General features: G+C 46.3%; 1 protein-coding gene and 1 long non-coding RNA gene across 3 annotated transcripts; one reads left to right on the top strand and one right to left on the bottom strand.

The window, feature by feature from the left end:
* The first annotated feature begins 1116 nt into the window (after positions 1-1116).
* Positions 1117-13107, top strand: alpk2 (alpha-kinase 2). Of its 2 annotated transcripts, none has more exons than XM_084483358.1 (11): positions 1117-1262; positions 3373-5673; positions 7098-8691; positions 9059-9206; positions 9632-9759; positions 10258-10302; positions 10418-10716; positions 11238-11326; positions 11767-11984; positions 12108-12156; positions 12255-13107. In XM_084483358.1, exons 2-11 carry the CDS (start codon positions 3565-3567, stop codon positions 12463-12465), a joined length of 4890 nt encoding a protein of 1629 aa, XP_084339484.1. In that variant the 5' UTR covers positions 1117-1262; positions 3373-3564; the 3' UTR covers positions 12466-13107. The 2 variants fall into 2 exon arrangements, with proteins under 2 accessions (XP_084339484.1, XP_084339485.1); XM_084483359.1 differs by lacking the exon at positions 1117-1262 and adding an exon at positions 1263-1381.
* A 539-nt stretch (positions 13108-13646) lies between these two features.
* LOC311362887 lies at positions 13647-15423 on the bottom strand. Its single transcript, XR_014638879.1, has 2 exons — positions 15207-15423; positions 13647-14404 (listed from the first exon to the last, which is right to left on the bottom strand). It is a non-coding gene; the product is annotated as an uncharacterized lncRNA (long non-coding RNA).
* Positions 15424-16087: the final 664 nt, after the last annotated feature.

The following is a 16087-nucleotide window of genomic DNA, read 5'->3' as shown; positions in this document are numbered from 1 at the left end:
GGGATTTGACCAGAGTGATTATCATGTTGTTATTTCTGTGTTGACATTGGTGTTTTCAAAGTGATCTGATTCCCTCCCAGAAGACATGCTATAAAGGTTTCCTCCTTCCACATAGTTAACTTCAGGTCAAAGATGGTTGCCCTTAAAGGAACCTATAGGGGGACATGCCATCAGAGGCCACAAGCTGTGGCTCTAATGGTCAAAAACAGAGAACAATAGACTGACTGACTGACTTACTTAATTAACTGACTCATGGAATGAATTGACTAATGACTGACTGACTGACTTACAACATCAACACCAACTAAAACAAATGGGCACAAGCTATTGCTACGGATAGCATTGAGGCGTAGCAGATTGAGAGAGGGTTGGAGCAAAGGAAATAATTTGAGATGGGACAGAAGGGTTTATTAACCATGATGCATCCTTAACCTGAATGCCATTCCTTTGGATCCATGGTTCTAATGGTCTGAGGCACAGCCAGTCCATTACAACTGCAGCTTTAGACTCTTAATGAACATAGGCCTATACAGTTCAATCAATGAACCACACAAGGTGCACCTGGTTTGTTTTGCACTTTTCGTGCTGGTGTCTGAATCTTCGGAATTTCCCATCTGGATTAGTGTAGTATTTGAGGTATTCAATCATCTTAATCCATGTCTTAATGAAGCTGAATCCCTTGATTGTATCCGATTAATCCGATCTTCAAACAGGCCGAGATATATAACCATCCAATCTGTAATTTAACATGACCCTGTCTAGAATCTAGAAGGTAATGTTAAATCACAGTTAAATGTGATTTAACACAAGCCTCTAGATTCGAGAGGGTCATGTTAAATCACAGATGGTTGGATATATATATATCTTGGGGTTCTTGGTTTTATAACTTGGTTTTATAGGCTGATAGTTTAGACACCTTCCAGAGCCTAGGAGGTGTCTAATCCTCCCCTGCTCCTGTGTTCCAGCGGGAATTTAAAAACAAGGCGTCATTCTCATGGTGTAGCCTTACGTTCGATCGGTCAAATCTCCATACTCTGAAGATGACGATCTTCGGAAGTGGCCTGTAAATAAATATAGATTTAGGGTGATAAGTGGTTCAGATCGGCACATGGGCGCTGCTATCAGGTAACTTTGTACTTGCGGGGGGCAAACGTTTAAAAATAAACACACACCCCAAGACTGAGATCTGCTTTTACTTGCGAGCTCATACCCAAGTGGTGTATCACAGGTCTGGTGGACTAGCGCACGGCATAAGGACAAGGGTACGTAATGTGCATGACTTGGAAAGCCCCACCGCCGGCGAGACAACTGTTTTAATGCCGTCTGTGATATAATTACACCTGCGGGACTATTTGATTTATGACGTAGCCACAGATGGAAGGTAAACCATTCAACCATTTTTCTTTTCCTTTTTTTTTTATGATTTAATGTTCACCGGTTTGAGAATAAGCATGGATATTCTTACAATTTTGGTGATAGGTGAAATTTATGTGAGTTATGGATTTGTTTTGTGGTTCTTGGGCTGAGATTTGGATAAAGAATTATAACGCATTTCATTCACATCATACATTTTCTAATGGTTATGGTGATGTAGATTAAAACTTGACATGTTGACTAAAGCATTCATTACCCCTCCATTAATGTGGTTTGGTTTGTAATAATTGATCTGTTATTTATGTCATTATTACTGTATATCATATTTTATGTGCCATTGCTTTGAGTCAGTTATAATCAAAATGTGGCTTTTATAGCTTCCTAACTTTAAATGATTTGGAGTGCTTCTAATGCACTTCGTTCAAAATGAAATACAACTCACTCAAATGATGACACCTTTACGCGGGGGGAATAATGTTGGCTATAAATATGCTATAAATAAACCAACTGAAAAAGGCCAGATCAAATCAAATCTGAAGTAGTGATCCGACCAAATCTTGCATGCTAGTTCTTAGCACGCGACCTCTCTGGTCGGTCACGTGGATGACTCCTAGCTGTCTAAGCAAGCTGGATTATTTTAAGATGTATGTGGGTACATCTTGGATGGCAGTGGAAACGCTTGGAGGGCCTGGGAGATGCCTGCGGGGTCTTACAATTCAGCTATTGATCCACTCATAACTCTCCTGTCATCCCTGTGGTCATCTGCACAAAGATCTCTCTTTTTGGTGATTAGCATTTTTGTAAGATTGGTATTATTTAGCTAACAATAATCTTGATTTTGAGCTGACTGTGGCTGTGTTTGTAAATAACACAGGTGCAGTTAGCCACACACACACACACACACACACACACACACACACACACACACACACACACACACACACACACACACACACACACACACACACACACACACACACACACACACACACACACACACACCCAACACACAAACACAACCCTTTCACGCATTGGTATTATTTAGCTAACAATAATCTTGTTTTTGAGCTGACTGTGGCTGTGTTTGTAAATAACACAGGTGCAGTTAGCCAATAGTAAACAGTCCTGGCAAGAGGTTCCATCTGGGTTGCCCTTCACTCTCCAACAGGAATGTTACTTATGCAGGTCATGGGTGAAGATGTGCTGGTATTTTTCCACTGTCTGTGCCACGGGCTTGCTCTCGCAACAACATATTACAAGAGTTAGACTTGTATTGCAAGGTCACTTTTTTTCATTCTGGTTTCTCGTACTGGCCTATAGAGATTGATATAGTATTCTAGTGTAAAAGTGTAATTGCAGTACACTAGACACAAATTATATTTAAAAAAAAAACATTCCACTACAATATACAGGTTATATATAATGACATTCTATTCTACCAATAGAATAGTAAAAGATTTATTTAAATAAATAATAGTAGCCTACAGTATGTCAGGACTACCGTACAATACTTATGCTTCAACATGATTTGTTATGATATGAAGATGTAGGCCTATGTCAGCAACAAAAATCAAATTAATAATATAAACCCCATTAATGATTAATCAATTGTTTTGGTTGTCAGTGATCATTAGATATTACACTAATGGTAACTTTGAGTCTAATTTAAGAGTTTATAAGCAATTAAGGCTTTGAAGATGGAAGCATGTATTATCTAAAAGCCTTATAATCTCAAACAGCAGCGTTTCCTGTTGATAAGGTGTGTCAAAAAGCTACTTTAAATACACTCACCAAGTAGCGGCGAGGGTGTATTTCTGGAGTGAAAGATAAACAAATCACCTGAAGTGACAGCTAGGGGGTGATATTGGTCTTGGATAATCTTACCAGAGAGTAGAGACACGTTTAGACACACCTCTTGCCAATGCAGCTTTCCTAACTGTCTTTTGTGTTTTGCTTAACGTAGGCTATGTCATATAATATTCATACTTTGTTTTGCAGGCACCGAATAAAGACATAGCAATTGCTCTCTGAGGGGGAAATTACATCATGTAACATCAGATCAACAAACCCCCCACAGTCATCTACTACTGCAAAGCCCTTGGTTGTAAATTAGTCTGGAGCTGCTATACTGGGGCTCAGGTCCCAGCCCCCCTCCTGCCAACTCCGAAAGACAAATTCGTGGACTTCCCTATGGATCCTTCAGCTAACCTTTCAGACAGTCGGCCTGAGTCACTGAATACTCTCTCTGACACGCATACTGACGAAATGGAGTCTTCACTTCCCAATAAAAGCACATATGTGGAATCACTTGTTTACAAGAGACATGCAGAAGCTGTGGCGGATCCACCAAAGCCCCTTTGTTGCACGAACAAAAGTGTTTCCAAAAGACCTGAAATTGAAACCTTGACCGACCTAGATTGTTTGAGATCTTTGTCGCCAAACGTCGGCTCGCCAGAAGGTCGTTTCTTAGAAGAACACACAAACCTTCAACCCGTGTCGAGTGCAGTTAACTGTCACCGGAAAAAGAGTGATTTGAGTGTCCACAAATATAGTGCACTTTCCACAAGCGACTCACCTCAAATTACACATTGCCTTCCATCAGCCCCCAGTTGTCACCCAGTGCCCTCAAAAACCCTCCCAGACCTCTACCATAAAGAACCAGCTGTATATTACAGTCCGAAGCAAGATCCAAGCACTAGTGTAGTTCCTAGGATGGTGTCACCTGCTTCCATCAGTTTGATGGATCGATCTCAATCTGATCAAGCCGACCCTGAGACTGAATGGACCCCCTGCAGCCTGAAACACGACAGTAACAACACTGATCCTTCCACATTCTTATCAGATTCTTTGGGTGGTTTGACAGAGAGCGACTGTGCTGTGGAGCATCTGTTCATCTTCGAGAGTGAGACACAGGACTTCCTCAACCTCAGCAGCCAATCCAATCAAACCTTGGACCACCAGACATCTTCTGACAGACCCTCAGCGTTTCCCCAGATCCCCTTTAGTAACACACTTATCCCCAGAGAACCAATTTTGCAAGGGGCGATGACTGAATCCCATTGCAATTTATTCACAAAAGTGGACGTGGATTCAGACTCAGAACCGTGTACCCAACAACATACTGGGCCGGAACCACCTGGAACTGGAACAGACAATGCCTTGAAGCACGTTACGCCAGTGGGTGAAACAGGGTCAACCAGTCATGTCAATTCCCAAGTGGTGCAAAGCAACAACCCTATTGATCTATGGATGGACGCCTGTCAGTATCTGTCAGGTGAGGACAAAGGAGCCGGAAAGCCAGACAGCGAGGTGACTACTGTGGACCGATGGGGGGGGAGTTCAGCATTGAGCGAAGGGGAGTCCTGTGCTGATATCGCCACCTGGTCCTGGCCTTGTCCTTCTGCAGACAAAGATATGTCTGGTCACCCCTCTGCGGAGCAGGGCGACGCGGTGATTCGTCGCGTGTCCAGCGGTGACATCGGTGGAGTTTGGGGGCCGCCTCTGGCCGAGAGGTGGTCGTCGGTGGACAGCTGGGAGACGGCGCTGTCGGACTGGGCCGCCATCATCGCCTCCCCCCCGGAGGAGATCACGGCCGCCTTCACGGAGATCGGCGCGGAGATAGACGCCTTGACACAGGCGCTCGCACGGGACTCGGAGGCTCGTAACGCCATGGCGTCGCTGGTGAAGACAGCTGGCCATGTGAGCACGCGGGACGATCCGCTCCACAGGGGCAGGGAAGATACAGGGGTGTCTGACGTTCGTCCCCAGACCCAGATGCTGATGGCCGTCCCGGATCAGTCGCCGGAGTCACAACCCAGTTCTGACCTCTGCGTCAGTCCTATCGGAGGCAATTCCCCCATCACCGCCACCCCCCCCTCTGACACACCAACAGATCCCGCCGGCGTCGAGAACCTCCTGGAGGTGAAGCCAGAGGGTTCGACTGAAACTCCAAGAGAGGAAAGCAGGCATACAGGAGAGATCAAGAGCACCCCGGACCGGGACTCGGTTCACACTGTGGACACACATTTATCGTCGAGTGTTTCCTCTGTTATGTTGACCTCTCTGGGGGAATGTTCTCTAGACACAAGGACAGCTGCCCTGATCTCCGGACGTCCCGGGATTCCTGCGGCCCTGGAGGAGTCTGATTCGGATGTGGTCCAGTTCCGGGGATATGTTGGTCCACAGGAAAGAGATGGTGACACAAGCAACGAGGAAGACGACGTTTGGCTTCACATTGAAGAGGATGTGGACGAGGACTTAGAGAGAAAGAACACTCTGTCTGAGCTCAAGTTTGAAGGGGTAGGACTGCTTGTTTACTTCGGGATTTACAAGATATCTAAAGTATAATGTTGCGTTTGTGCAATTGGTGGTGAAAGATGCATGTGGTGGTTAGAGTTATCTTTAAATATGGGCACAAACACAGAACACCTCCGCAATAGTGTTTCATGTAAACAAGAGCTAGAGAGAGAGAGAGAGAGAGAGAAGAAAAAGAGAGAGACAACGAGATAAAGCTAGTCACATCTTAAACTTTTACCCACGACTGTAGCCAAACACATAAATTGACCCCACGCAGAAATGACACCAATATCCCCGCGTACGCACACGATAAATATCAATACCCCTCTGCCGATGCTATAAATGTTTTATTATAGGAAACATCCTGCTGGCTAGGCAAGCCAAGTCACGACGGGCATTCTCTTTCTCAGATGCGAAGCACGTGCAAAGAGATGCTTACCTGGAAATCATAGTGCGCGTCCCTTAACACGTGCCACAACACTCGTTGTGTCATTATGATTTGTCGGCCAGGCTGAGTTTCCAACTCATTAGCTGAGCATGCCAGGAATCAAGGCTCTGGAGACTGATGCGGACGATGACAAAATGTCTCTATTTTGTGTGGATCTCAAACAGCTGAAGCGTGTGGGGGGGGAGGGGGGGGGGGGGGGGGGGGCCTGGGAGAAAACTTTAGATAGACAGAAATGGTGTCTAATAATAGCGGGATGGGAGGGGGGGTGATGATGATAATAGCACGGATCCCTTGGGTGTCGCGGCCAAGGAGGGTGGGTGTACGAGTGAGAGAAGACCACAGCTGAGTTCTGAAACCTGACCCCCTCTCCCTTCCCCTCTTACTCTCTCTGTCTCTCGCTCTCTCTCTCGCTCTCTCTCTCTCTCTCTCTCTTCCTCTTGCTCTCTCTCTCTCCCCACGTCCCTCTCGGTCGCTCGCTCCAATGCCCACATTCTTATACACTCTACCCAACCCTAAGCACCTCTTTTAAAAACCCTGCCGTCCCGGGGACGCGAGAGGACACTCTCTAATTTGCTCATGGGGCGTAGAGGCGCAGTCTGGGCGCCTATAACAGTCCGTCAGTCAAGGGGACTCACTTGCATGTGGGACACATGGACCACAGGCCGGTAACTGGAAACATGCAATTACCGGAGCTTCAGCTCAGTAGTTCTATAGAAAGGTAGGTGTAAGGAACCTCAAATATTCGTATACATTATAATGTATATATATTAATATGTGTTTTTATATGTGAAAGATTTTGCAACATCTTGTAGACCTGATGACTCAAAATAACCGAACTTGAACTCTATTGTCGTAGCTCCATTACGTCTGATTCAATCCGTCCTGTGTTCAACGGTGTTTACATGTCACTGTAGGTACATTACATGAATGGATCTTCTCCTTTTTTCTTCTTCATCTAATATCTCTGTTCCCTCCACAGCCTCACGGAGGTGCCGTGTATAAAGTGACAGCGGAGGAGCCCGTCCCCCCGGAGGACAGAGATTTACGGCACGGCGCGTCAGAGCGGGCCGACTCCCGTCCGGTCGAGTCAGAGGGGCTCGGGTCAGAAGCTGCCGGAGAGGAACTCGCCGCACACACCCCGGGGAATACACACGTGCCCCTGGGGGACGCAATAAACCGAGCGTCACATGAAACTCCTCTGCCACAGAATGTCGTGGGGTCCGTCGAGGGTCCTGCCCCTGCTATGCCGGCAGCGCCCCCTACTATTGGCAGCCCACGTCTCTGTGTGACCGTTAACAGTTTGGAAGGAGATCAAGACCGCGGCCGAGTTGAGGTTTTCGATGACAACAAGGAGCCCAGCTGTCCTCACACAAAGACCTGTGTACCTTTGCCAGCCCTTGAAGCCCCTGGTAGGTCACCTTTGCGGCACGGCCACCAGAATAAAACACGGTCCGCCGATGGGACTGAGCATTCAAACTCTGCGGAGGAAATAAAGGGAGAGTCGCCGGTTAGCCTCGACGATGATGTTCTCCGCCGAGGCTTGTGTCGTTTAGTAGGCCGTCTCGTGACAGACCGCAACGCACCCGATAGCGCCCAAGACACCGAGGCCTTGAGTAGAGACCTGGCCAACCTGGTCTCGGTTCCCGGGGATCACTTCCTGCACTCTGAGAGGAGCCGTCTGGTGTGCTTCACGCTAGACTTAGTGGATCCGTTCTTCCCGAGGGCCACAAAGGACACGGCCCCCCAGGGACTGCAGAACGGGGCCCGGCCCGGAGCCGTTGGCGAGGAAGATCTCGCGATGCCTTACAAAACGCACAGGAGCACCTTTGACTTTAAGACGCGACCCAAAAAGGATAAGTGTGCGACGGGGCTGCATCCTGCCACGCCCACCTGCAAGAGGCAGGAGAACCTCCCTGCTAATGCCCCGGTGCAGCAACCCTCCAAGGGGAATGACACCCACACCAATGGGGACCCATTGAATGGACTGGAGGGTAAGGAGGATGGCTCCAATACCGCGGTCAACGGCCCTGTGGCGAGCGACGTGCCCGTCGCCAAGTCATTCTGCAAGAAGAAGAAGAAACACACCACCCAGAATGCAACTGCGGTGAAGAGTGAGCCAGAACCGCCGCCGGTGAAAGAGGAAAACGGCGCCAAACCGAAGGCGATGGATGGAAAGATAAGCGCGTTTGAAGCAAAGTTTGGTCCTAAGATCGGTAAAACGAAAGATAAAGCAGCGGTTGTTTGCGGTAGGCTGGAAAGTGTGCAAGCAGAAGGTCTTCAGCAAAAGTCGCAGCACCCCGAGGCGAAAGCTGTACCAGGGAAAGAGCCCCAGAACAGGGGAACCCACGTCAAACTCCAAGGAACCCCCCAGACGAATCAGATCAAGGACGACGCAGTGAAGAGGAGGCGCCTCTCGGAAAAGAAGTTTGGGAAGATGGTGAGCGCTCTGGAGGCTAAGATCAACAAGACAGAGGTTGCTGCGGCGCCGAACAGAGAGGAGGCCAAGGCTGGTGTGGATACGACACGCAGGAAGGCCTACAGCGATGTGGTCAAACAGAAACCCCCTAGAGAAGGTATTGGCTTAATTTGTACACACTTCCCACCCACACTCAATATATTGTATGGTGGATATCTACCCATTTGTGATATGACAATGTCAGAGAGTCCCGGTTGATTGTAACAACCGGCCATCCATCCTACATCCTCTTAGTGGACAATCCCACTTGCGAATTCACAAATGGAATCGATTCTGAACGAGTTTGTAGTGGCTTACCGACTTCACACCTGGTTGTAAAATAGCGGCCTTTTAATGTATTTTAAGAATTATCTCCAACTTGCAGACTTTTCATAACACTAGCGTATGTTATACATCATTTAGCTTGTAGGGCACTATGTATAATATAGCAGTCACGCTCTCTATAATCTATAATAATTCCCCAGAGGCCAAGGTGGCGGTGGCGATCCAGGTGGAGCCGGTGAGCGGAGACCCTCTGAGCTTGGGTCTGTGGTGTCAGTTCAGCGGCGTGGCCGGCGACCACACCGTCACCTGGAGCCGAGAGGGCAGCGCCCTGAGCGAGCTCAAGAGGAGGTACTGTACCACCAAAGTGAAAGTGAAAGTGAAAATGAAAACACAAATCAAATAAATATAGGCGTTCAACGTTGACATTCAGTAGGTGGAGAGCATCTCTGTTGTTAGTGAATAACTGGTAAACGAGTGCTTTGTTTGGACCTCAACCAAACAAGCGGCCTTGTTATGCTGTTGTATAACTGATATATAACTGATATATATATATAAATATATAAATATATGTTAATATCAGTTACACAACAGTACCACAGAGCATCTATATATATATTATTTTTTTATATGCATATATCTTCTCTTACATAACAATCAGCTGAGGTATTCCCCATGCTAGGGATCATTTAGGTTACCAGAGTCCACAATGTTCAAGTAATACTCATCATGTAAAACAAATCTTGTCTTGCTACTGCTGTTCCTTTGGTTCTCAGTGGAGGGGATGAGAGCAGAGTCTCGCTCACCATCTCTAAGGCTTCTCATCAAGACTTGGGCAAGTACCAGTGTGTCCTCACCAGCCCGCATGGATCACTGAGCCTAGACTACCTGCTCACCTATGAAGGTACGTTCCTATTGAGGAGATACAAAACCAAACGAGTGAAAATATGTTTACATTTACATTTTAGGGCATTTAGCAAAGGCTTTTATCCAAAGAGCATTACAACCATTTCTATACACACACCGACCATGAAAGGGGACAGCCAGCTCATCAGGAGCAGTTAGGGGTATGAGCCGGGGATCGAACTAGCAATCTTTCGGTAACAAGTCAACCCAGCTCTACCTCCTGAGTGATAAAATATGACTTAGTTTATTCTTAAAAAAATAGGACGAAAAGAATGTTGTGTTGTGACTTTTCAACCCCCAGCTGTTTTCAGTTTGAACACCAATGTCCACCATATACCTGTAGTTAACTATGAGCAAGATGTCCTGCTCAATAAGAAATATGTCCTTAGAAACATCACTGAAAGGAGCTTTGGATGAAGCGTGCACTGAAAGTACATAAACAACCAAATGAGCAACAATTTGATGTTTTCCTTTTATACAACTTGAAACCCTGCAGTCCTGAGTGAGATCGTCGTCCTTGAAACTCCTAAAACCGTCCCATGTGAGTCATCGTACATCGAGTCAAACATCTACACAAAACACCCCCCATTACGCTCCATTACCTCCACATGAAGTTCAACGTGACCCTCCGAGTTGACCTTGTCTTTTTGCCACAGCTTCCCCCGTGGACATCGTGGGCAACGAGGAGGACGTCCGTTGCTCTCGGCTGCTGTTCAGGGAGGACTTCCTGTCCCAGCAGTACTTTGGGGAGAACCAGGCCGCCAGCATCGTCACGGAGGCGGCCCACTTCGGGGAGGGGATGCACCGGCGGGCCTTCCGGACCAAGCTGCAGGCCGGCACGGTGCCCCAGCTGGAGCCGGGGAACATCTGCGTGCTGAAGGTCCACACCTCCATCACCTACGGGACCAAGGACAACGATGAGCTGGTGCAGAAGAACTTCAGTCTGGCCGTGGAGGTGTGAGGGATGTCTGTTGTTGTTGTCTCTGTGTCTGTCCCTGTATGGCCAAGGCACTGTGGCTCTGGTTGAATAGGCAGAAAAATGAGTTCCTACGTCTTTTCCTTAATGAAAGGAAGGAAAAATGTGAAGGACAATTCATGAGGGCTTAGGCAAAGACAACTGCCATGCAAAGAGAATCCGACCACTAGGCTTTTACTTATGCAACGGCGGATGTTGTCATGTTGATCGTATGTTTTCATGAATTTTTCCATATGTTAGGAAGGTGGTATATGGTAGGCTTGACTTTATTTTTTTTTGTTCCATTATATTTTATTTTGTGTTTTTGTTTTCACTCCATTTATTGACCAATGCAAAGAACCTAATAGTTTTAATCCTCTTGCAAATGTATAGCTCAGCACATAGTACGTTACAATACCGATGACATTACTCCTATTGACATTACACACACATTACGCCACCCACCACATCATCAGCGTTCCAAGTGGTTTAACATTGTGGCTGACGCTGTTGTGCTGTAGGAGTGCCAGGTCCAGAACACGGCCCGGGAGTACATCAAGGCCTACACCACCGTGGCCCAGTCTGCGGAGGCCTTCGGAGAAGTCCCAGAGTGAGTATCATCCTCTGTTATGTCTGAGGAGCGTCACTGGTCTCTACCGGAGACCCAGGAGTCCCATGGGCTGTGCAACCTGTGCAAATGCTAGGTCTACCTCCACTGATACATTGAGATTTCATCAACGTTTTGCTATTTTATATATAGGAATAGTGTAGTGGTAAGGGTCAGGGCCATTTCGAGCTATAAGCCTTAAAAACAACAGCCATGGGCCCCCAAGCCACAAGAGGGACCCCGTTAAAAAAATAATGAAAGTAATGAAGGTATTTGCTCCACTTTTTTTCTTGGTTTGTAGGTTCTGCTGAAAATGTCTGCCTAGGCATCCTAGGCAGCCACATAACTCTCCTCAAACCTACTTTGGTTCAAAGTGGCCACTTAAATGACATGAGTTGTCGTCCTCACCGTAACCAAGCCTTTCCTCTCTGGCTTCCCACCAGGATCATTCCAATCTACCTCGTCCACCGTCCCTCCAACGACGTCCCCTACGCCACCCTGGAGGAGGAGCTCATCGGGGACTTTGTCAAGTACTCGGTCCGCGACGGCAAGGAGATCAACCTGAAGAGGAGCGACTCGGAGGCGGGCCAGAAGTGCTGCGCCTTCCAGCATTGGGTGTACGACAAGACGGACGGGAACCTGCTGGTCACAGACATGCAAGGTCAGGGAGAATGCTGCATGCAATGCTGAGGCTTTTACAAGATCGCCAAATCAGTTGATGTGAGATCCAACCGATGAATCAACCAATCACACTTTATTCTATGTTTTTCTTTACGTTTGGCAGGAGTGGGTATGAGACTTACCGATGTTGGAATCGCAACCTGTAAAAAAGGGTGAGTATCCTCCACGTACATAACTTTTTTTTTCTTTTTTTTTTATAACAATCCATCTTATATCGTGTCTCACAATCTTTGCTTTGCCTCTTCCACAGCTACAAGGGCTTCAGAGGAAACTGCGCCACGTCGTTCATCGACCAGTTCAAAGCCTTACACATGTGCAACAAGTACTGTGAGATCCTGGGCCTGGCGTCCCTCCAGCCCAAACCCAAGAAGACCTTCTCAGCGCCCAAACCCAAGCCTCAGCCCTCCTCCGCCGTCCCCAAGAAAAAGACATTCGGCCCCACGGTGAAGGGAAAGTCATGATGACGGAGTATGACAGACGAGATGTCTGGGACATTAAGGATAATAAAGTATAAGTATCGGGTCTTTGAGAAGGTCGCTTCCACCGCCTCTGAGGTTTCTTGATGAAACTGGACTTCTGAATGGGGACTCGAACCCCCGAATGAGGATTCGAACCGAATGGAACTTGTAGAACAGAACGTACAGGTTAAGAAGGACACCGCTGGAGAAGACAATGTGATTGGAGGAGAGTCGTTTTGTCCAATTTTTTTCTTTCTTGAAAAGCTTTTTCAGCTTCAGAGGCTGATCTATGACTTTAGTCGACGGTTAAGGAATAGTTTTGTTTCGGGTTTTGAAACACAAATATATTTATATGAATCATCGTGAGGTGTTATTGTATGGTGAGATAAAAGGACTTTTGAGAGAACCTGACAGTGAATAACCTTTTTAAATTCATGGAGCTTATCTGTCTACAGAATGATATATGTCAATGCAATGTCTTAGACTGAAATGTAGCAATATTTTATTTTTTTCTTAACAGATTAAAGCTGGGTTTTTTTCTTTCTTGATTTTTGTTGAAGAGGACTTGTATCAACAAGTCCTTGAGGTCGATCGATATCTTCTACTTTTACTGTTCACTGAGTAAATATACCAATTTTTGATGAACCCGTTTGTCCCATGTTTTGTTTATTTATCAATCCTGTTTTTATTTATCATAAAATTTTCTGTTTTTCCATCTCACGCACTCTTTCAAGATATGTTTGTAAGTCTGTCAAAAGGGATTGTCTTTGAATCTTTTCAGATTCATGAATTCACATGCGTAGTCTAGTCACAGTGTGTTTGTGTGTGTGTGTGTGTGTGTGTGTGTGTGTGCGCAAGAACAATTGAGATAGTATGAGAGAACAAGAACAGAGAGAGAGATGGAAAGACTGAGTTTGAGAGAGAACAGAGAGCGACAGAGTATGTTAGAGAGCAACAAATAGTTTGATAGAGAGAACAACAGAGAGTGTGAGAGATTGAGAGAGAGAGAGAGAGAGAGGGAGAGGGAGAGGGAGGGAATGGGAGAGAGAGCGACAGAGAGTGTTTGTTAGAGAGAGAAAGGTTATTGGAGTTTAAGGGGTGGTGCGAGGACCACTTATAAAGATTGCATGTTATTACGAGTGATATTTCCAGGAAGGTAATTGCTCCAAAACAATACACTTCAGTTTCATTCCCATCCAGGTAATCCATCAAGACACCAGACCTTTATTTATTACCATACCGAACAACATCTATGAAGACAATTTTCATTAGGATTTTCAAAGTCTACATCTGGCCTATGCAAAGCAAGCTCACCCTGGTTCAACTCATAAAAACAACAATAGGAGGATTAGGGTAGGTCTCTAAAGATCACCCTGTGGTGTGATGAGCCCTATCTTAGCACCCTATATATAGAGGTTAGTAGGTCACCGTGTGAAACATGGCCAGGAAATGCATAATACTTACCGGCCTCTTTATATCTGTATGCTCTCACAAGAGACCCTGCATGAGTGAAATACCTCCACGCTGGTATCATACCATTGGGATTATACCTAGCCCGCACTCATAAGATTTATGGTTTAAGGTTATATGAATGATAACATTATATATTCATGTGTCCCTCATACCAAGTTAAGTAAGAATTCCTTTTTATTCATATTATCTCTGTCCCCCTTACTTTCCATATTGTCAGTTACGAAATGACCTCACCATTTACAGAGGTGTAGAATCTACTAGGAAGATAAACATTCAAAGCAATTATAGCATTTCGGGGGTCGTTTTTAGTGTCTAGTCTCGCTGTAGCTATTTAGTGTGATAATGGCGTTTGAAAGCGGAGACAACAAACACCATTGTCACACTCCACAGCTCTAGAAGACGTTGTTTGATGGACGGATGGACGGACAGATGATAGATGGACAGGCGGACGGAGGGACGTGCGGATGACCTGGCAAAAACAAAAATGAAAAGAATTGGTGAGTTTACGGAAACATGACATCTTCACAAATACGCGACAAAAGATACACGATGCAATCGGAATAATGAAATACATGAACACGTGCAATACTAAATACACATGATGTCATCAAAAAGGGACCAGGTCTGAACAGCGACGCTCACGCAAAGTATCCAACCACAGGAGGAACTACACTGGTTTTCAGAGCATTGATGTTTACTACCGCAACCTACAACATCTGGGCCAACAGCGGCCTTCGTCCAGTTCCCAATATCTAAACTCACTCTACTCTAGGCTTTTTTTTTTTTTTTTTACTTTCCCTGATTCCAAAGGGTCATTTGAGAGGCGTTGTTCAGTCCCACTGATACTGAGCTACAGGTTAAGCATTAAGAGGCCCAAGGGAGATTGGCTGAGTGAGCAAATAGACTGGGCTTTTAACACCGGCTGAGAAAAATGAACTCTGGCGATGGGGAAGAGCACCTGGGACTCTATCTGTGTGTGTGTGCGTGTGTGAGATAAAAGAGAGATTGGAAAACGTAAATGTTCCCAAGTCGGTATTCTCTTGAAAAAGGTACAGCGAGAACCGTACCAGCACAGACCGTGGTGGTGACTACACGATGACGACCGTTTAAACTCAGAGCTTCATGTTCTGACAAACCCATTCCCACCCCGAAGCAACCCTCTTAACACATCCCAAACTGTGACGGTAAACTGTCACCAAGTGTGGAAGGAAAGAAAAACGTTTCTAAATAAAAGATTTTGGTTCCCTCTTAACGATAATATACAAACTCACCACGTTACTTCACACAGCGGGATCCTCTTTGTCGCTCGGCTCCATTCATTCTTCCTCCTCTTCCTCAGTCCTCTCACCGGCCCCGTCGCGTCCCGTCTCCTGAAGCCACATCTACACCTTCCACCATGGGTTCACATCTACACCTGCCACCACGGGTTCTCAGGCCTTTAAGGAGGCAATAAATGTTCCAAGGGTTCCTTCCGGTAGTCCAACAGAACCTGAGCGGTTCAGGGGGGTCGGGCGGGTGGGTGGGTGGGTGGGGGTCTGGCAGCCGGCTGATCCGAGTAGGGGAGCCTGGAACTGGGCGGTGAGGGGGTCCGGAGGCCCTTTATGTATGGCAGGACAGGGGGGAGGGCGAGGGGCGAGGGGGGAGGAGGGGGGAGGGGGGAGGGGGGGGGAGGGGGGGTTAAGTCAAATAGCACCGGCTCCCCCATCAGTGATAAGCTACATGGGAAGTATTGATCGAGCCTGACAGGGGAGGAGGTAAATGGGGGTGGCACAGGTCGCGATACCGCCAAGAAATGAACTCTGGTGTTTCTGGATGGTTTCTGGATGTTTAGTGGGGCTTTTGAAGTTAAAGTAAAGAATATCGTTTTGAACGATTGAATTCAGGTGCTGATTTGGATGAGGTTGAGTGTATGCCTTCTAATATGTTGAATTTAGATAATAATTGTATCCTATAGGTAAGGTTGAATTGTTCAATCAAGATGAAATATAAGTGGAGTTAACCGATAAAACTTGGTTAAAAGTATGGGCATAAAGAGAGCATTCTACAAATGGAGTGAATATATTATCATAATTGAATAAAGATTAATTGATTAATAAAGTACTCACTTACTTAGTTATTTCTACAGGCCTATACCAATACAGGGGATTTAGAT

Source organism: Micromesistius poutassou (assembly GCF_964030765.1).
Source record: "Micromesistius poutassou genome assembly, chromosome: 18".
Taxonomy (NCBI): Eukaryota; Metazoa; Chordata; class Actinopteri; order Gadiformes; family Gadidae; genus Micromesistius; species Micromesistius poutassou.
Note: the sequence above shows the minus strand (reverse complement) of the source record. Positions and strands in the feature narration are given on the sequence as shown.